The sequence below is a fragment of the Berghia stephanieae genome, chromosome 5 (assembly GCF_034508935.2).
Source record: "Berghia stephanieae isolate SIO BIC M18660-M18661 chromosome 5, UCSD_Bste_1.3, whole genome shotgun sequence".
NCBI lineage: Eukaryota > Metazoa > Mollusca > Gastropoda > Nudibranchia > Aeolidiidae > Berghia > Berghia stephanieae.
This window is the reverse complement of record NC_088364.1, coordinates 71564260-71585816: the sequence shown is the minus strand read 5'-3', so window position 1 is coordinate 71585816 and position 21557 is coordinate 71564260. Positions and strand designations below refer to the sequence as shown.

The 21557-nt window shown below is 35.7% G+C and overlaps 1 protein-coding gene across 2 annotated transcripts; it reads left to right on the top strand.

The window, feature by feature from the left end:
• Positions 1 to 8: 8 nt before the first annotated feature.
• On the top strand, positions 9 to 19462 carry LOC144973561 (ras GTPase-activating protein-binding protein 1-like). Of its 2 annotated transcripts, none has more exons than XM_078916167.1 (11): positions 9 to 116; positions 644 to 742; positions 4868 to 4949; positions 5761 to 6025; positions 7201 to 7321; positions 7649 to 7908; positions 11325 to 11520; positions 12421 to 12638; positions 14038 to 14096; positions 15486 to 15545; positions 16638 to 19462. In XM_078916167.1, exons 2-11 carry the CDS (start codon positions 648 to 650, stop codon positions 16926 to 16928), a joined length of 1647 nt encoding a protein of 548 aa, XP_078772293.1. In that variant the 5' UTR covers positions 9 to 116; positions 644 to 647; the 3' UTR covers positions 16929 to 19462. The 2 variants fall into 2 exon arrangements, with proteins under 2 accessions (XP_078772293.1, XP_078772294.1); XM_078916168.1 differs by lacking the exon at positions 9 to 116 and adding an exon at positions 198 to 430.
• Positions 19463 to 21557: the final 2095 nt, after the last annotated feature.

Genomic DNA, 21557 nt, shown 5'->3' with positions numbered 1-21557 from the left:
TGCAAGCGCAAAACGAGATCCTATTCATGCGCAGTTCATTGTTTCTTCAGACCTGATCTGCGCACCATCCCATGTGCAAGGGATACTACTTACCGGAGATAAATTTCACCAATTTCGTAAGTTTTTTTTATTATTTCTTGAACCTTACTATTTATAATAGAGCATGAAGTCATTAAAGCGTTGTCGGGATCCATAATATGTATTTTCTTAAACAGTGTATGTTATATATCCGATTCCCAACCGACTAAAGGGAAAGGGAAACCCCGCATTTTTGGTCTTCCTTGCAAGCGCATGTCTCATTTCGTTTTCTCCAATAACTTCCCTTCCTGGGAATCATTCCAAACGGCTCTGAACCAGAACACCTTCCTCGTTGTAAATTACAATTATCCAGTTGATGAATATTACACTGAAGGATACAACCTCTGGATAGGCAAGTTTGCTCACCCAATAATGGCTCGAACTGTACTGTAATTTGATTTTTGACTTTCTGGACCGAGTTTTGACGAAGCCTCAATGACAAAGGATTTTATTTTTAGATTTAGACCGTCTGTGTAATGACAGCTCTCACCGAGCCGAAACATAGCGAACTTGATTATTTATTAGTTTTCTGATGTATGGTTTTTATTTTTTTCATCACTTTCAGAACAATGGTAATGGAAACTCCTGGTCCTCAGGAAGTTGGCCGCGAATTTGTCCGGCAATACTACACCATGCTTCATGAGGCACCGCTCCATCTCCACAGGTAAGTTGCTGTGTAGGTTCGAGTTTGAGAGGCCTTCCGAAAGCTCCTACATCCCCGGTCCCCAGTATTCTTGTTTTTTTATAATGTTCTAGTAGGGGGTTTGGGTTTGTCGCCATGGCGTTATTTGTGAACCTATGACTGTGTGGCTAATTTTGGTATCATTTATAGTTTGGGGTAGGACATCTCACCAGATTGGCCGCCGTTATCTCTGGTGATACTAGGCAGTTTAGTGAGCAGCAGCAGTGGCAGTCAAATTTTGACCCAACTCGCCCATAGGAAAGTTGTGACCGAAAATTGCCGTTCGCGTTTTGGGGGGTTCAATTAAAGATGCATAACTTCGTTATAAAGAGGAATATCGCAGATATTTTGATATCATTATTTTCGTCTTTCAATTTCCTTTTAAATGGTGCCAATTAAGGAAAAATCCATTACTAATTCCAGAAGTTATATGAAGTTAAAATTTGGCAATTTTCAAATGCATTTATTTTTTTATTTACCGCGTGTGTTTTTAAAATTTAAACGCTTGTTTTTAGAATAACATCTAAACTTTATTCATGCCAAATTTCAGGGCTCTATATCGATGCGCAGACACCTTTTAACTCTGCGCCGAAATGCCTTGTTTACATTATCTTCTCATCATGGCTGCCGGACGATATCGATATTCATATCGATATTTTAATCTTAGTTATGTATTATGTTAAATTTAGTCCATAATATTTTCAGTACTATTATTTGCTATGTTTTTATTTTGAATACATACTTTCCAACTTTATTTATAGGCTTTTTATAGTTTTTGTTTTAAAAGTTCGTATATTTCTTCTCTTTGTGAAATCCGATATTAATAATATCGATATTTTAAAAATACCAATTGCTTTAATTTAATTTTATTTTACTTTGCCATCAAGTCATCAAGTTTCTTTCCCATATGTTTAGATATGTTTATCATTTGTATCCATATTCTAAAGGCCTTAGCCTTAATAATTATTATGGTAAGAAGTTCTATTAGTTTTGACACCCCCATATATTGAGAGAGAAGGGGGGAGGGGGTGGGGGTATAAAATTATATTAATTGTCAGTTCAAATGATGTAATAGCAATAAACCCAAAGTGGTTCAGCAAATTTTTTTAAAGTATTAAAAGCCAGAACTTTCCTTCTAATTAGGTTTAATAGGGAATCTGTTTCAATTTATTTGAACTTTTTCAATCTACCATTTTATTTATATGCAATTAAATTGCCATAGGTAAAAATTAACTCATTATGACATTACACAACATGTTTATATCTTTTCATTTAAATACTCTCAAACCCTTTTTTATTCTCTATGTATTAATTAGAAGAGGGGAATTATTTGCAATTGTTTCAATGAGATATTGGGGATAAATCCAAAAGTGATAGAGCAAATTGTTTCTTACGTCTAGCCGAGTTTTTGATTATGTAACATTTGCGTCATATTATGTAATAATGTGTTAATTTGAAATGTTTATCTTCCTCTTTATTAATGTAAATGCATTGTCCTCGATAAGACGAACATTTTGGTATACAATATATGATAACTCCATATTGACTGTTTTAACCATTTTTTATTAACATCACGCGATTTCGGTCACAACTTTGCAATGGTAATTTTGGGGTAAAAATCGGTCTGAAATTTCAGACTTTGAACTGCCGTAACTACATTTCTAATCAAGATACAAACAAAATTCAAACTGTTTTGTAATCTGTGTTGCCAGCTCTTTCATATGACATTGGTTTCAAGTGTGTGAGGTACATTTAGAATTTCTATTAAACTCCCTAGTGATACTTAATTTTTAGGCCTAACCCTTTTCCTTTTAGTTTTAGTCACTATGGCGTTATTTGTGATCCTATGTATATTAAATTCTTAATTGCTGATTATATTTCTCACAGAGCGTCAATTGCCAAGGACTGTGTCAGCTCATCAACTACGCATGTGTACTTTTAACTGCCACGGAGTGATGCTATTGATATTAATTTAATACTCTCATTTTCTCTTTTCTTCCATTTTCTTCTTTCTCTCATTCCCTAGTTTAGTTTTAGCCACGGACTGTGCAATTGATAAATCGTGATTTATCTATTAACTGCCGTGTTACTCTCATTCTCTCTCTCGCTCTCGCTCTCTCTCATTTCGCCTCAGACCGTGCCAATTGGTTAATCGACACTTAACGGTCACAGAGTATGGGGAGATATTGATACGTTAATATTAGTGATACTCTCATTTTCTCCTCTTTATCTCCATCTGTTTCATTTACTAATTTTCTTCTCTCTCTCTCCCTCTCTCTCTCTCTCTCTCTCTCTCTCTCTCTCTCTCTCTCTCTCTCTCTCTCTCTCTCTCTCTCTCCCTTTTTTTTTGTTGTTTTGTTGTTTTGTTTTCACTGACACAGTTTGTGGGTTGAAATTTAATAATTGCTTGTGTATGTGCACAAAAATTCTTTAAAAGATATGTCAAAGACATTTCAATTTCTGAGCTGTCCGACAATATTTTATATGAAGCACTGCAATAAAACGTGTTAAAATAGCCTACCAAGATATCACCGTACGATGGAAAAAAGCCAAGCAAGACATCACTGTACCGTGAAAATAGTCTACCAAGCTATTATCACCAAGAGGTGAAGATAACAGGTTCCTTAATTTGATTTGACAAACAGTTCTGGGTGTTATTATATTTTACTGCTGCATATAGTGGTAATTAGGGACAATGTGGGATTTACAGTAACAATGAGTGAAAATTGATGTTATTGCCCTGTCCAGTATATATAGGTTGATGGTAATTCAATTTCAATAAATTTGACTGATATATTCATTTATTTGTCCACGATGTACCAAGTATGCATCAATTTAAAAATCTCTAACACTAGCAATGATTTATAACAAGATATGAAGTGAATAGAAAAGTGCCAGAAGACAATAGAGAATAAAAAATTTTCGCGGCGGTGGTGGGGTTCGAACCTGCGACCTTATTGGTACGACAACTCCGCCTGGCAGGTGAGAGCGTGGCTCTACCGTGTGAGCTATCCACGAACACAAAAATATTCGTTTCAAACCCAAAGTCATTACTAGATCCCTCTCTCACCCACTTCTTGAGACCGCCGATTCGTTCGTACACCACCATCGCGAATAATTTTGACCAGCAGTTAAGCTTAATAGCCAATATTCTCAACACAAACATATAACATAGAAACGATTGAGACATTGAGTATGCTCCGGTGTATGGGGTGAATTTTTAATTCAGAAAAGTGAGTGGAGCAGGCACTTATGTTGGTAACAACAAGATATGAAGTGAATAGAATGATTTATAAAAGATTTAATTATTGATAATTACCTACATAAGATTGATGCAAATAAAAATAACATTAACTACAGTAACTGTCAACAGGTGGTCTAAACCTACTTTATTTGACGAGAAAGACAAAATCATTGGAAGTCCAGTGAGAAATTATCAAGAGAATAAAAGTCAGTCAAATTAACTGCGATCTAAAGGTAAAGCTTTTGTAACAACATTACAGGATATCCAGATAAAAGGACGTTAAAAAAAAACAATTTATTTTTAGACAGGTAACAATCCTACTTTCAAAAGAAGGGGTATGAGCTGAGTCGGCGTGTATGGGCAAAACAGAATTTCTTCTGAACTCTTCTTCTGTTTCTATATCTCAGTTCCACAGTCTGCCGGTTGCCCACATTGTCTCTTTTTTCCCTTGTGTTTGCGCATACATATTGGAGTTTTGAGTCTGGATAGCCACAGGAAACTATTCAGACTCGTCCAAATTGCCATGTTCTCCACAAGGTCCCGGTTTTTTACTCTTGTATCAGTGTGTCGTGATTAAGGCTTTTGTCCAAATTTCAAGCTTCAGCAGGTGGCAGGTCTGAAGAGACTAAATGGAATTCTTTTAAAATTGCATTTCCCAAATCGAATTTGATCACAAATGGCTTATCCACTCAGTCATTCCACTCCACCCCACTCCCACTCCCCTTGTTGAACATTTTGTGGACATGCAAATTTATTTATTTATTTTTTTTTTTTCGAGTACAGGTTGACTCTTGTATAGGGTTCATTCTTTATTGGGTTTATGACAAAGTTTTTTAGTCCTTTTTTTTTTTTTTTTAAAACAGGTTTTACAGTAACAATTCGGCATTTGTACACGGAGGTGTTGAAAAGGCTGGAAATGAGCAACCGCCTGTGATTGGTCAAGAGGTGAGACAATTATTTCCTCAGGCTTCCCGTATTAGTACAAGTTAGGAAGAACTTTTATTCATTGAAGGTGTTTGGTTACATTAACTTTCGAGGGTTGTTTTTTTTAAAGCCAAATTTCAGGGTAAAAATTAATGTCAGAGAAGCTGTTATATTTTGCAATACTGCGTCAAGATTTATTCAGGAGTGACTGTAAAAAGTCAGATTTTGGTCCACGCACAGCTCCTTAGTCGGGAAAGTGAGATTTCAGCGAATAATAAAACTAAACCAGGTGTCTTTTTTTTTTTTTTTTTTTTTTTTAATCGACTGTTGAACTGTAATATGTAGTCATTGCTGGTGCAAGTCAAAACGCTAGCTTAGGTGGCACTGCATGTTATTCAAGCTGTTCTCTTAGCAATCGACTACCGAAGTGAAATGGCGGCGTTGGTTTTTGGTCTCTTGGGGAATCCATGGATTACCTAATTATTCTTATGGATGTAATATGGGGAGCAGCAAAAGAGCACAGTTTTTGCACAAGGCGTATTCATATGTTTTTTTATCTTTTTAAATTTTATATATTATAGGAAATTGTTGGATTTGGTCGAAAATATGGTTGATTTTTTTTTACAACTTTGATCTGATTTTATAGTGGTGGACTTCGGGAGTCACCCTCTGTGAATCTGCTCAGAGAAGGGATTTTATTTTGTGATATTTTTCTCAAGTAGAAGCGAAGGGTCATTTAACTTTGATTCAAGCTTGGATGACAAAGTAATTCTCTTTATCTTTTTATGTAATTAACCTTCCTCATTGTGTTATTTCTTGAATCATTTTACAGGCTATTCACAAGAAGATTGTTTCCCTTGACTTTCATGACTGCCATGCTAAGATTCGTCAGGTGGATAGTCAGTCAACTGTTGGAGAAGCTGTAGTTGTTCAGGTTACAGGGGAACTTAGCAACAAAGGAGAGCCTATGCGTCGCTTCATGCAGACTTTTGTGTTGGTACCACAGAGTCCAAAGAAGTTTTATGTCCATAATGACATTTTCCGTTACCAAGATGAGGTGTTTCATGATGAGGATGGAGAAGCAGATGATTCTGACCGTAAGTAGATTTTCTTAAATTGACGTTTCATTTAGGCCATAATTACCTCAGTTGGAATCTTCTTCGTTCAGATCAATACATTTTTGGTTGAAAGTCCTAATCTTGAGATATTTTGCCTTAGTAGTCATTAATAAAATTGTTCTCAAATAGATAATGGATACCAAAAATGCAGCCTTGCAAAGTTCTTAAAAGTAATTAAGGGTGTTGGTAACACAGCTCAATCCCGATAATGCTAAATGTAGTGTATGAATCCTAATTTTTATCACTCACTGCTCAACCATGTCGCTCCTCTTCCTCTGTCCCATATCCAACCTCCTCAGCTCTGTATTTCAGGGACTAACTGTAATACTGCCTTCCGTCTCCCAAGGACTGAATTGAAAACCAGTTTTCTGTATACCAGTAGTCGACAACGATTAAATGAAATATTGCTCCCTGTTACCTCTCTTTATGCAATTCTGTTTGACTCATCACTCACTACTCAGCCATATCGCTCCTCTTCCTCAGTCTAAATCTGACCTCCTCAACTCTGTATTTCAGGGACACTTCCTTCCATCCTCCAAGGACTGAATTGAAAACCAGTTTTCTGTATCATAAGTCGAGAAATTGCCAATTTGATAAAAAAAATATTACTTAGCCAAATATTTTGTTGTGGAATGATGTTGAAAATGTTTTACTAACGCCAAACAAGGGACTAAGGGGACCCGATAGCTCAATTGGTAGGGTGGCTTCACGTGTAAAGGGACCAACATCAATCTTCTTCCCCCATTCACCTTCACCCAGCAGTGGTTGAGTAGCTGGTTCTGTTAGATCTGGTGGAAAGTACTTTGGGACAGACTAGCATCTTATCCAAAGGATAACGCAAGCAATTGGCTTTGTTAATTGTGATTTTAAACTCTGTTGACAAGAACGGTGTTGTGTTATATGTGGTCATTACAAGTTTTAACTGAAAGGTGGTGTCCGCTCTATGAATTAGGTTTTCTCAGTTCAATGTGGAGTAACAATTATTGATTGGGAACAGTTTGCCAAAAACAGAAATGTTAGGTCACTCTCCATTCTTGATTCTTTTGTTTTTGTGTGTTTGTGTTCTTTTTGTTTTTTAAGAATTTGTTTGTTTTTTGTTTTTTTTTAAATTTCTTCCTAGTTTATTATTAACATCATGCATTTTTTATACCCAGGTTTTATCACTGATCCTCGTGAGGTTGAAAGTAGCAGTGGGAATACTCAGGTTCAGGAACCGGTTCAGGCTGTCACTCCCGAGATAACTCCACCAACCCATTTTGAGCAAGTACCAATGAGGTGGGTTGATTCTATTATTATCGTTCAATTCAGCAACTTGTGATTTAAATCAAAATATTAGGAGTCCATGGTTAATATTAAGTAAAGTTGTGTTCTGTGACCTGAAATTGTCATCTGAATTATGAAATTTTTATCTCATTTTTATTTTGAATTAATCATTAATTCTGATATGTCCTAAATGTGTACAGGCGCCCTAAAACCCTTTAAAACAAACATCAGTGCATAGATGATTACACACGTATTTGGTATCTTTTTATTATAGTGCTGTTTATGGTCAGGGTTATTGAGACCTGTTGTTTATATAAAATATTCATTTCTTGTTCTTAGTAATGGATCCATTCATGAAGTGAAACAAGCTCAGCCCGTCAAGCCAGTGCAGCCAGTTGAGCCAGCTCCAGCTCCTGTATCAACTCCACCTCAACCAACAAAGATTACGCCAGAAGTGTCCCCATTTGCAGAGAAAGATTCTGGCGTACCCGAAGAAACACAGAATGACTCCTTCGCTTTTGAGCAGAAGCCTGAACCACCTAAACCTGCCCCAGTTGTTGAGCCTCCTCCAGTGGCACAGTTTACTGACCATACTCCAGGTATGCTATATAATGTGTGGGCATAATGCATTCCATTTCACAGGATTGTCACGCGTCTGTATTGGGCTGGCTAGTCTTGTCCAGGCAAAAATCCATCCAGACAAATTTAAGCTCTAAGATTCTACCATCACTCATTAAATTTCAACATTGGCAGTTAGCAGGGTAAATTATATAAACATATGATCTTTAATTTTATATTCAAATTTTAGATGTCGAGCCTAAGTCCTTTTCTTGGGTTGGGTTTCTGACCTCCCATTGTCGGTAGGAAGGTACTTACTGTGTCTTCTATCCCCCAATATCTGTTTTCCAATTTGTTTTACGTCTTTGTCTTGGAATGAGATTACTTGATTTTGTCCTGGCCCTGGCTGAGAGGGAAACAGTCAAATGTATGTGAGCCAAGGTCAAAAGGTGCCGATTTTTTTTCTCAAAATAAAAGTGACATAATAGTCCTTTCATGTTTCTATATGTGTAGCAAAAACCCTGTACTTCATGAGTCAAAGGCCCTTTAGATAACTTTAAGGTCTAACGCAGCATAATATCGTCAACAATACCTATAGGTTGCTGGTGTCACCTGTGACCGGTGACCCCAAAATGAGACAAAAACTCAATAACCAAATGATTTTTGTTGAGTATCAAACTTTATGTAGTAAGTTATAGACAAAAAGACACAATCAACAACAATAATAGTACAATAATATTACCAACTATTGGAGAAAGTGTTGCTTTTTGGTGTCATCGGTCACAAGCAACATAGAATGCAAATATATTATTTCATAAAAATGATTGTACATTAACAACAACAACAATATTGCGTATGTTTATTACCAGCAATGTTCAGAAACTTTTGGAATAAAATGTTGGGAAATAATGTGACCAAAGCATATCTTATTTAGCGGCATTGTGTCACTTGTGACATTAGACTGATGACACCATTACTAATGTCACAAGCAATACCAAATTGCAATTTCGACAATATATCATTAATTTCAGTCAAACCAGTGTAATAACCACAGTTAAATATGGAATTTAATAATATTTCAGAAACCAAAGACTTCAAAAATAGAAATATACATGGAAATTAGAGCATCTGAATGTTACTTGTGACATGAGACGGTGACACCATTACTTATGTCACAAGCAACACCAAATCACACTTCCGTCCATAATATATCATTATTTTCAGTCAAAAAAGCACAATAACCTACTCTAAAATGAAATTCAATAATATTTTAAGAAACTAAATACTTTAAAATTGGAAATATACTTAGAAATTAGTAATACCATTGTGGCTATTACTTTGGTCAAAATCGGCACTAGAACGCAATTTTGCCTCAATAAATCAAGAAAAGCAACTGAACACATGTAATATAGCCTGTTAAAATGTAATTCAATGACATTTCAAGCTTTGAAGAACATGAAAACAGAAATACATTAGAAACTTCAAACTTAAGTGTCACCTGTGACATTTTAACCAATGACACCAATGGTCACAAAAAGTACCAGAAGTCACACAAACACTAGATAAATATCAGCCATGGTAATGAATTCATGTAACCATACGGTAACCATCACCCTACTGCTCAAATCTGCTAGTTTGTAGTAATTTAGTGTGTTAATAGTAAATCAAATCAAATTTCTTGACAACCATTCTTTTATCTGGATTCGTCAAAAGCTTGAGTTTTGTCTTTTTCTTGATTGATACAACCCTGAAACATAAAAAAATAAAATTACAAGGAAATAATTAATTGTGTCAAAATCACAGTCTTATGTAAGATGTTATAATATCATATTTGTAAATAGAATAACAGCTGAAAACATTATTTTTTGGTGGCACTTTGTAATATCCAATATCAAGTGTTGCTTGTGACAATGTAAAATAGCGATGACACCAAAGTTCAACTTACCTTTTCTGCCTGGAGCCACGCTGGAAAGGCAAATGAAAGTGCTGCACTTCAAAGACTGGTAAGAAGGGTGGATCAAAATTGCGAATCGCCATTTAACGAAACAGACTTCCACGTGTTCACGCATGCCGTGTTGCTTGTGACAAATGACACCAAAATCAATAAGCCTCAATATCGGCAAAACGGTATACATTTACTCCAAGATTTGAGTTCAGATAGTAAATCTATGCTTTTTTCTCATAATAAAACATTTTATAAACATTAAACTTGAGCTTTAAAGTTTCGTGTCGAGTCTTAGTATTGTGCTGTGTTTGATGACACCAAAGGTCACAAGCAACACCAACTTTTAAAGAACTCTATATGAAACTTAATCAGATATGTAATATACTGCAATTGCGTTTAAAAGTAAATTTTGACTTTATACTATTAGTTAAATTTCAATCAAGGGGGGTAAAACATCACATTTAATTTCTACATGATTTCTAAAAAGGTGATGCGTTGACCTCGTTTTAAGCACATGCCAAACAGCATTCAAATTTCACTTTCAAGTTGTTTATTTCATATTCTGTTGAACAGAGTATGTTGAGCTATCTCATTTTATCTCTTCTTCATATTATCAATTGATTACAAGCATTAACCCAATGAAAACAGCCCATAATTAAGTAATAATCAAATTTTCTTAACACTGGTATCAGACGGGCACCTTTTGACCTTGGCTCATGTATAGTTTTGGGAGATATTTTTTTCCCTTCTAAATGATCCCTCTCTTATGCACCACCGTATTATGATTTGTAAACATTCGAGTGTATTCCTCTTTGTGGGGACCTGTGCTTGTGTCTGGATGAGACTTTCAGGTGATCTCAAACTAAGAACTTTGATAGTGTGCTCTTGGAATCTACATCTGTTTCCTATTTGAACCAATTCCCCTTTTGTCTTCCCTTTTCTTGGGTGCTTTAACTGTAATTCTAGAACTTATTACTTTCTCATGTTCTTCATTTTTACTGGCGCTGATATGAACTTAATGTTTTGCAAACGCTGTAAAACCTGATATAAAAAAATACCTCATCCTGTTTTTAAACTAGGAAAGTCCCCCCTTTCCTTCCACCATGATTGACACACATGCACTATTTATTGTTGTGACAAACACAGGTTTTGGCTGTGGAGGAGCTGCCACCTGTACTTAGGGACAAATATTTTAAGGGAGTCTGTCTATAAAGAGGCCAAATTCTAATTATTTTATTTATTTATTATTAATTTTTTTGTCCCTCCTTTCCAGGTGTGGAGTTTTTAATTTGGAGGAATAGTGATAAACCATTGTACTTTTTAACTCAAAAATGGATATTTTACTAATTGGCATATTTGGTTGGAACAGATTCGTTTTTCACAAGAAAAGGTACAGTTTTATGGGGTTTTTTGTGTGCTATCTGGGGTAGGTCTGCTGTAGTTGTTGATTAAAATCAGAATCTCCCAACGTTTTGCTTTTATTCTGTTATTAATTTGTAAATTTTTCTATAGAGCCCAGCAAGCCAGTATCCTGGGCTGCACTGGCTAGTAAGAATACGGCTGCTGGCATGGCTCCTCCTACAGCCGCTGCTTTCCCAGCCCCTCAGCCACACCCCAGTTCTAAGCCACCTGCTGTTAAACCAACTGAGCCAGCAAGAACTATGGAAGCAAACAATACACAAGCCCCACAGCCTCAAAGACCTCAGAGGTAGGATTATTTGTCCACTTTTGAGTTTATAATCTCTATAGCTCATGCTTTTCTTTAACTTAAGTTGGTTGCTTTTAAGGCCAAATAGGCTGTCATTGGTTTTTCCTTAAGTTCCTTGGAATCTTTTCTCTTTTTAAAAAAATACAGTATAGTTCTTATATTTAAAGGTCCTTACCTCTTATAGATTTGGACGGTACGACTGTCTGGTACTACTTGCTGCTTAAATATTCCTTTCACTAAGACTGACCTCTCACCTACACCAATATTTATTATCATGCAAGACATCAAATTATAGACCTTTTTTTATCTTTTATATATATGTTAATCCCATGCATCATGATTAACTAGTCTGGAATTTTTTCAATCAGGCCTGCACCACATTATCATGAATATTGTTATAATTATCACAAGTACCTTATGGCGGGTGGTTGGATGGGAGCATCACCCTTGAATCATATACCTATGATGTTCGCATGGGTGTACGATCCGATAGTGATGTCGTTTCTTCTTCTCTTTACTAGCCTATCCTGCTTCTTTGGTTTGTGATTGTATTTTTGACAGGGGATATTTTTTTTTCTGTAAATCTTCTGCCTGTTTGTTCTTGGTTATTTATAATTTAGCTTATGATATCTTTAGGTTATGATTTTGATTTACATTTGTACTATTTTTGTTAGATTGCTTGTTTTTTTGTTTCAGCGGTCTCTCATATAACCTCAATTGTGTTGGAAGAGACCTAAAGCAACAAACAAACAAAAAAAGTACCTTATGTATTGCAACTACTGCATGATCATAATTATTGGTATACCACAATCATGTCATTAATGTTCACCACACCCAATTAAAACAACCCAGTTATGTTTTATGGTTTGGTTTATATATGAATGATGTATTTCATCACAGACAATCCCGTGAGCCTGAGAGAGAAAAGACCAGTGGCGGACAAGGAGATGGTCAAATTGACAGTGATGGCATGAATGGAAGAAGGTCCTACAGCAGTGGTGGTGGCAGTGGCAGTGGTGGAGGCATTGCTGGAACAAGATATGCTGACAACCAACAACTGTTTGTGGGAAACCTGCCCTTGGACATCTCTGAGAGAGAGCTTAAGGATTTCTTTGAAGGTAGACACATATTTTTTAAACATTAAGTTTATTTTGTGTAGGGCTCTTGTGGGGATGTTACCTATTGCCATGATGTTTGGTAAGTTGCGTCTGATGAATAACATGACGTCATACTATTTCTGAGCAATCTGGTAGAGTATTGTTACTTAAGGGCAACATGAGTGTAAAGTGTACCTAAATTCATCATGTCTTTTTAGCTATAAGTAAACATCAAGAGATAAACCAAATATGAAATAAAAGATGTGGATGAGTTGATTAATTTAAGACTTCCATCATTAAAGCATACTCACCGACCCGATTTATCAATTGGAATAATATATATCTTGTTTATTCTTGCGTTAAACTATCTAAAACATTATGATTGTACTTTAATAAAATATTCATGTGGTTTTCGTGAATTTTATTCTTTTTGTCATTCTCATCACAATTTGTATAATATTACAAACTATAACTTGGTGTAAAACAATAATCAGATTACACTCAAAGCTGAACACAAAAATTTGGTGGGCTTTTTAAAAATTGCGATAGCTCCTCAGTAAAACAAATTGGTACACATAAGGATAAGATGTATGTCTTTAAGAATACTTGGTTTAAAATTCCATTGTGGGCAGGGGGGGGGGGGTACATACTGTGTCTTCTATCCCCTTATATCTGTTTTCCAACACGCTTTCTGTCTTTGTCTTGGAATGAGATTACTTGGTTTTGTCCTGGCTGGGAGGGAAACAGTCGAATGCATAGTTATTGTTTTGAGAGATGATGTTTTTTTCCTTGTAAATCATCTCTCTGTTATGTATTATTATATTTATTTTTAATGTATAATGTAAGCATTTGAGTGTGTTCCTCCTTGATGGATTTTGTGCTTGTGTCCGGATGAGACTTATAGGTGATCTCAAGCTAAGTACATTGATGGTATGCTCTTGGAATCTACATCTGATCCCTATTTGTTCCCAATTCCCCTTTGTCTTACTCTCTCTTGGGTGCTTTAATTGTAATTCTAGAACTTTCGACTATCCCATTTTCTTCCTTTTTACTGGCGCTGATATGACCTTAATGTGTTGCAAGTGCCGTAAAACCCTTAAAAACATAAAAACACATTGGTTTAAAATTTATATAAATAAAATGTCAAGTTTTTGCACTTATGTTAAGTTTTAAAACAGCATTTTTCTGCCTTTAATTTTATTGTCAGGGTGGTATTGGAATAATGCTGAAAGTTTCCCCTTTTAGATGATACCAAATTTAGCTCTACATGATTTTGATGTCCGAGTTATCAATGGTTAAATGACCCGTTATTTTAAGACGTCATTTTCTCAACGTGTTAAGAAAAATATATAATGTACCTATTTAGACATTTCCTCGAATTGTATTTTTATATTATTTTTTTTTCATTTTATTTTTAAAGGATATGGCAAAGTGGAGGACTTGAGGATCAACACAAAGAGCGGTGGTGGCAAAGTTCCAGTGAGTGGCTTTTATATAAATTAAATTGAGCTTTTATATAGCGCAATATCCACTTAACGTGCTCAAAGCGCTTTATATTCTACCCTAGTGTTGAACTGATATGTTATGGGTGTGAGATCTTGCCAAATGTGTTGTGTTTTTAGTAAGGGGGGGGGGGGGGGTTTTAATTGTTGATGTTTTAAAGTTTTTATTACCTCAGCTGTTGGTAACCTGTCTCTGCCGAATCTTACAAATTTTAGACAAAGCTCTGGCCAATTACGAAAATACGAGATTTTATGGACAATGACGGATTCTCAAATTCTCAGTAATGCTTAAATAATAATGATGATGAATGAAATGGTAATAATTAAAAAGCATTTCTACAGCGCATAAGCATGACAATGTAATGTTGAAGTGCTGGGTGGGGATCCTGACCTCCCATAGCGGGCAGGGAGGTACATACTGTGTCTATCCCCTTATGTCTGTTTTCCAACATGCTTTCTGTCTTTGTCTCGGAATGAGATTACTTGGTTTTGTCCTGGCACTGGCCGGAATCCTAGCTGGGAGGGAAACAGTCAAATGCATAGTTATTGTTTTGGGAGATATTTTTTTCCTTGTAAATCATTTCTCTGTTATGTATTATTATTTTTATTTTGAATGTATAATGTAAGCATTTGAGTGTGTTCCTCTTTGTTGGGTTTTGTGCTTGTGTCTGGATGAGACTTGTAGGTGATTTCAAACTAAGTACATTGGTGGTATGCTCTTGGAATCTACATCTGATCCCTATTTGTTCTCAGTTCCCCTTTGTCTTACTTTTTCTTGGGTGCTTTAATTGTAATTCTAGAACTTTTGACTATCCAATTTTTTTCCTTTTTACTGGCGCTGATATGACCTAAATGTGTTGCAAGCGCCGTAAAACCCTGAAAAACAAACAAAAACATAATGTTGAAGTGGTCACCAATGCATATTTGTGGTTGTCGTATATACGATTTTAGAATTTTCTAATTTCCTTGTCAAATCACTAGAAATTGACATAGAAATGACTAAATTTGAAGTTTTCAATTTGGCAGGTCTGGTAACCTTATATCATGATCATATTTCCTCTTTTTGCTTTCCACATAAGTAATCCAGATGCATAAATCTAGTTTCAGCATCCCAAAGTTGTGGAGTTTAATTCATTGTGTTGAAATTTCATCTCTTGTAATTTAATATTTGGAGTTAGATCTCATATTTTTTTTTTTTTAATGAAATTTTGAAACATCCACCTCTTTCCGTTTTTCTGACCCATTTATTAGGGGTTTTTGTACAGCAACAGATTTGTTTTTCATTTTGTCTTTGGCTGGTTTATGCTTTTTATAATCATTTTTTACCGTGATTTGTTCATGCCCATTTACTTTTCTTTCCCAACAGAACTTTGGCTTTGTTGTCTTCAAAAGTCCTGACACTGTTCAGAAAATTCTGAAGATTAAGGTAAGTCTAGACAAATATTTTGAGCCATTAGACCACTCTTTTGGCTTTTGATTCATCAGCTTCTCTTGTTATCATGGCTTTCTTCATACCTCTATGGTAACTCTTTTTTCTCTTAAGTGTACACAGCCATCCCATTAATGCAGCCCTGTGATTTGGGGGAGGAGGGTGAAGTTTAGAGGATTTGTACACTGGGGCTCTGAAATCCGCAATTTTGTATTCATGGGCTGAATTTCCTCCAGTCAAATGTACTGGCAGTGAAAGACTTGATGTGTTGTATGGTTTGATTCTTAGTTTTAAAAATCTCTTGTAATTTAATATGTGGAGATCTCATAACATTATGCACAAAAAATGAAATGTTGAAACAGCCACCTTTTCGTGGATGCAAGATTTCCATTTTGAAATGGGATTTTATTTCCAGTATCTAGGTCATCTCAACATAATACCGGTTTGAGGCAATAGGTCACATTTCAAAATAAGTTTCAGGCTTTTTGGATTTGTTGGAAATGGATTTCATGCTTTTTTGGCCTGACCTACTTGCACCCATACCTTTTCTTATGTGCAGTTTCCCACTCTCCAGAAGTTATCAGAGTGTCAGTGATAGTTCTTATCAATTGCTCTAAAAGTAGGGATTAGTGCTGTTGAAATGGGGCGTACGGGAAAATCTTTTTAAAAAGTTTCCTCCTTATTCACTTTTGTCACCACTGATGAAATGTAACAAGCAAATTCAGTAAATTTTTATAGAGCTCTTTTACAGATCTACAACCTGTGTGTGTGTGTGTTTCATTCATAATTGAGGTAGATTAAAATAAAGTGGGACCCATTAGTCTCAGATAATCATTTGTGGACATTATGTGTAAGCTCATTTATCATTTAATGTGTTAGTAGGTCATCGTAACTTTGTATAAATATTTTTTTTATATTGAAAAGTACCACTAATCTCTTGGGAGAATCGACATCACGGGGGTAGAGGGCTAGGGTTGGGTGAGTAAATTGTGTTGTTAGTGTTATGGTTTGCTGATTATCCCTGTCTCATATGAGATTGAATCTAGTTCTTGGGATGAGATTTCATTGCTATTATATTTTTATCCTCAGTCATCCTCTCAGGCTATCAAGTACAATGACCATCGTCTGAATGTTGAGGAGAAGAAACCCCGAGGCAGTGACGGAATGCGCGGTGGTCGTGGTGGTGCATCGCGAGGCGGAAGTGTTGGAGGTCAAGGCGTTGGCCGATCTGGCACTGGTGGCTTTAGCAATGGTTCTAGTGGACGTGGTGGAGCCAAAAGTGGTGGTGGTGGTGGAGGATTTGGCAGGTCAGACATGAGAGGATCCTCTAACCCTGGTCAACGTGGTGGAGGCTCAGGTTCTCAGCAGGGACGCCGTTAATCCCTTTGGATCTTGACTTTTAAGGAATATCCTTCCCCGTCCCCGTTCCCAAATCTGTTTCTGAACTTGACCCTACCCATGGAGTGAGCGCTTTTTTCATTTTGTTTGAACTTATATCCATTCCTCTGGCCTTGTTTGGTACTGTTTCTACCAGGATTTTTTAAAGCCTATGGAAAGACCTTTGTAATTGTGTCACAGCATCTGGTTTCACGTTATAACATCCCTTCACTGCAATCAATAGATTTGCCAATGGATCATTGTGTAAATAGTGCCATTCTCATGTTGAGATTCCACTTCATTCTTTATTTTAAAATTGTATTGGAATTTTTTTTTTCTCTCTTTTTTTTTTTAAATTATCCCTTGTTATGTGCGTGAAATTATTATTTTTTTGTGTTTGTACATTGTGGATGATGTAAAGTTCCTGTCATCACCTTTAGATGTAGATATGAATAGGTTATGGTAGACGTATAGGTGTAATTCTCATCGCTAATTTATATACTTAAAATGACTATCCTTTGATGTATGCCAAGAGCTGAGAGCTCATATTTTGTTGTGATACCATGATTAACCCGGTTGACTCCTCAACCGGGCAAAGACTGAACCAAGGTGGCTCCACAGTGACCAATTCCCACAAGAACTTATTTGCTAACAGGACTCATAATCCCTGGATGGAAGATCGGTCTCAATTGGTGACTGTGGGGCTTATGAACAGTCATGCCATACCTGTGATGTCAAATGAGTTTTACATCTTTTGTCCCAGAATGCTTGCTATGGTGGTTAGTGTGCGTTTTCTCTGAACTTAGGACAAGGAGCTCTCTTTTTTATGAATTTGTTTTGAAATAGTTGGCGAGTCTTTTCGAAATTAAATTTTTTACAATTTTTTTTTCTCATTTGGTGCCTTAAACTGGACCGTCTCATATTGGTCACTTGGCGTGGTGTTTGAGTTCTACTCCATTCATACTTTGTAATGGCTTTTGTTGTGTAATCTTTTTGGTTCCTAAGAGGGCAAACTTGTCCCATGTGTTATTGTGATTTTATCATTCGTTGTACAGCTGGTTTTAATTTAAATATATACTTATTTTTACTATATATCTTTCTATGAGACAGCATAATATTTGCTTGACTACTTGTAATTATATCGAAAGCTGCACATTAGCTTATGAAAACTAATAATTTGAGTTGAGAGAATTGTTCAAGAAAATTATATTATCTTTTTGTTCTGTCACTTATGCATATTTTGGCTATTGAAATTAAATTTAGGAACATGGTTTTATTGTTTTCCCCATTATAAAATTAAGTTGAAGTAGTTGAACGTCTTTGTTTTAATTGGGATCAAGCATTTTGTGGATTTATCAACACTAAGGTTACTTCAAATTTCAGTTTTGTTTCTTTGAGCCTAGTATCCATTTTGTCTCCTTTTCACTAGTTTTGTAAGTATGATGGAATTTGACGAGTTGTTAGCTACTGCAAGTAATCATTCCTGTGATAATTCTAAATGTGTACTGGCTGGGTGTAAAACTGGTTTGTGAACAGGTATTGCTGATTGTGCCAGTTGTTGTGACATAGAGATGGCTGGATTTTAATGAAAATAAGCGCATCACTGTCCCTTTTCTTCGGCCCTGCCCCATCCCAACAGACACACTCATATCATTTCTCATTCATTATGTAAGCATTTCACTGTTTATTCATAATTTCATTTTGCTGTATGGAGTGAGATTTAAATACGAGTGTACGTGTGTGTATTTTTTCAAAGAATGAATGGTCTGTGTATGTATGTATTTATCACAGAGCTCTTTTGTTGTGACATCCCTTCATAGAAAATATTTTTACATCTTGGCTTTGTTGAAGGGTAGCTCTCAGACCTACTGTCTTCTTTTTATTCCTATGCAAATGATGCGAACATTTTGGGTTCTAATTAATAGTTTTCGCAGTTTAATTGATCACATTCCAGATGCATCTTCAGGTTTTGTTTATTTATTTTTTTAATTTTTTGAAAATTCAATTCGCTATTAAGGACCTTACGTGATCTCATTAACTGAAATTTTGTCTAAAATGATTTGATTATTTAATTGTTCGGATGAAGAGCAAATCCTGTTACTAGAAAGCGAATGTTAACTAGGTGTCTTTGGCTTTAAGTGAGGGCTGAGTAATGTTGTATCACCTTGTCGGTGTTGTAAGCTCCTTGTTTCAAATTATTTATGGTTGATTGAATGGATGAAAGTATTGATTGGTTTTGTTGATATGTTAGTAAAACTTTTCCTTCTATTTGGCTAATGATGATGGGGTTCTAAGTTGGATTGAATGTTGTTGTCATAGTCTCTGTATTTTGCATTTTCTCCCCAAACCCATTCGTTTCCTCTGGGAAGTAAGCATGAGAAAGGGGAGAAAAATCTTAAGCAGGGATCTATAGTAACGTGGCATTGTTTTGAGTATTAAGTATAACCTCATAGGAAGGAACTGTGGAATGCTATTTTTATGAGAATGTGTTATGTGAATATTTTTATTTTTCATAAAATAAAACTAAGTCAAATGTTTGTTCTTGAGTTTGTTTTTGTAGATTAATATTTTACAATTTTTGACCGATATTGAATTATATTGACCCAAGAGTTGAAAGACCCCAGTCTTCGAGGTCTTTCCTCTAGGTCAATAAGTTACTAATTTTGGTTTAAAAAGCTGTATATAAATCATATGTTTAAAATATGAAAAATAACAAAGTTTCAAAAGTTTATTCGCCAATAAATCACAATTTGAGGACAACAGAGATGATTTACAAGGGAAAAAAATATCATCTCCCAAAACTTTTCTTGTGTGTGAAACTAAAGTATCATAATGCTGCTTTTAAAATTTATTTTAAGGGTTTACGGCGCTTGCAACTCATTTAGGTCATATCAGGGCCAGTAAAAAGGAAGAAAATTGGATAGTTAAAGCATTCTAGATGTACAATTAAAAGGACTACAGGAAAAAGTAAGACATAGGCTGGGAGGGAAACAGTCGAATATGTATAGTTATACTGTTTCCCTCCCAGCCTGTCTTACTTTTTCCTTTAGTCCTTTTAATTGTACATCTAGAATGTTTTTACTATCCGATTTTCTTCCTTTTTACTGGCGCTGATCACTGATATGACCTAAATGTGATGCAAGCGCCGTAAAACCCTTTAAATAAATTTTACAATCTGCATTATGATACTTTAGTTTCACATACAAGAAAATTTTAAAATACAAAATGAAGTTATAACACCATAAATTATTTTGTATATCATCATCAAGCGGTCAGATATCACAATAAATCTGACCCATATTTTAATATGAACAAAGTTGAAAGGAGGTAATATGAATTCTATTTCAATGTTGATAGTAGGCCTGTGGTTGGTGAAACCGGTCCTGGGACAGAGGAACATTGGTCCTCCGTTCTTTTCCAAATGGTTTGTGCCTTGATCTGTCCGGGATGGGACTGGGACGATTTAATTTTACCTTGCTGGGTGGGGTTCCTGACTTCCCATTCATATTGGGCAGGGAGGCACTTTCGCTTACTGTCTTCTATCCCCCTATATCTGTTTTCCAACATGCTTTTTGTCTATTGCCTTGGGATGAGATTACGTGGTTTTGTCCTGGCCGGATACCCTAGTTTTGGGAGATTATATTTTTTTTGTCTTAGTCTTATACTCTTTTGTTTACATATTGTGCTTTCCAATTTGAACCAATTCCCTATTGTCTTACCTTTTCTTGGGTGCTTTCATTGTAATTCTAGAACTTTTTACTATCCCATTTTCTTCCTTTTTGCTAGCGCTGATATCACCTTAATGTGTTGCAAGCGCCGTAAAACAATTTCACATTGTTCCTGTCTGGGGGCAAGCTGAGAATGAAACAGATGGGTTCATTTATTTTTGTAAGAGATTTTTTTTTTTCTTATTTAAGTTTGGTGTTTTTATTCCAGCGTTAATTTTTGTAACCCGAGGCGTGTTTGGGACTACAAGGACTCATCATGGTTGGGGTCTTTTGATTTGACCTCCCATGGTGGGCGGGGAGACAGTTACTATGTCATCAATCCCCTTATTTTTAATTTTTTCATGTTGCCTTTCAGTGGTTGTCTTGGAATGAAATTAACTTAGTTTTGTCCTGGTCGTGACTTGGAAACATTCCTATGTATAGCAGTTTTTGGAGGTTTTTTTTGTTTTTGTTTGTAAAGCATCTCTGTTTTGTAATGCATTGTTTTGAATACATTTTGTAAACATTTAAGTATTCCTCATGGCATGATACTGTATTTAAAGTCCCTTAGCTCAGTTGATGGAGCCAGAGCACTCACTTGACACGCAAAGGGACAAAGATAAAAAAATATATATATATGTCCCTGGTAAAGTCTAGACTTGCAAAGCCTAGGTCAGTTGACAGAAATCAGCAAATTTGTTAAATAAAAAAAAATATTTTTTTAAACCGTCAACTGGGGCTACTTAGGCCACCTGGGGTAACTTAGTGCCACTTACTGAACACAAGATTGCTTATTTTAAAAGATAAATTACACGTAGCTTTTATCTTTTAAATAAGTAGAACCCAATAGATCTAATAAGCACTCATGAATTTGAAAAAGCAACCTTTTTTATTCTACTAAGTGGCCTAAGTAACCCCGGATGGC

Bases quoted from the DNA above. Each gene is read 5' to 3' on its own strand.
- LOC144973561 (XM_078916167.1), top strand. From the start codon at position 648: ATGGTAATGGAAACTCCTGGTCCTCAGGAAGTTGGCCGCGAATTTGTC. The intron at 743-4,867 runs GTAAGTTGCTGT...TTTTTAAAACAG, and splicing joins GCACCGCTCCATCTCCACAG to GTTTTACAGTAACAATTCGG. The intron at 7,909-11,324 runs GTATGCTATATA...ATTTTTCTATAG, and splicing joins GTTTACTGACCATACTCCAG to AGCCCAGCAAGCCAGTATCC.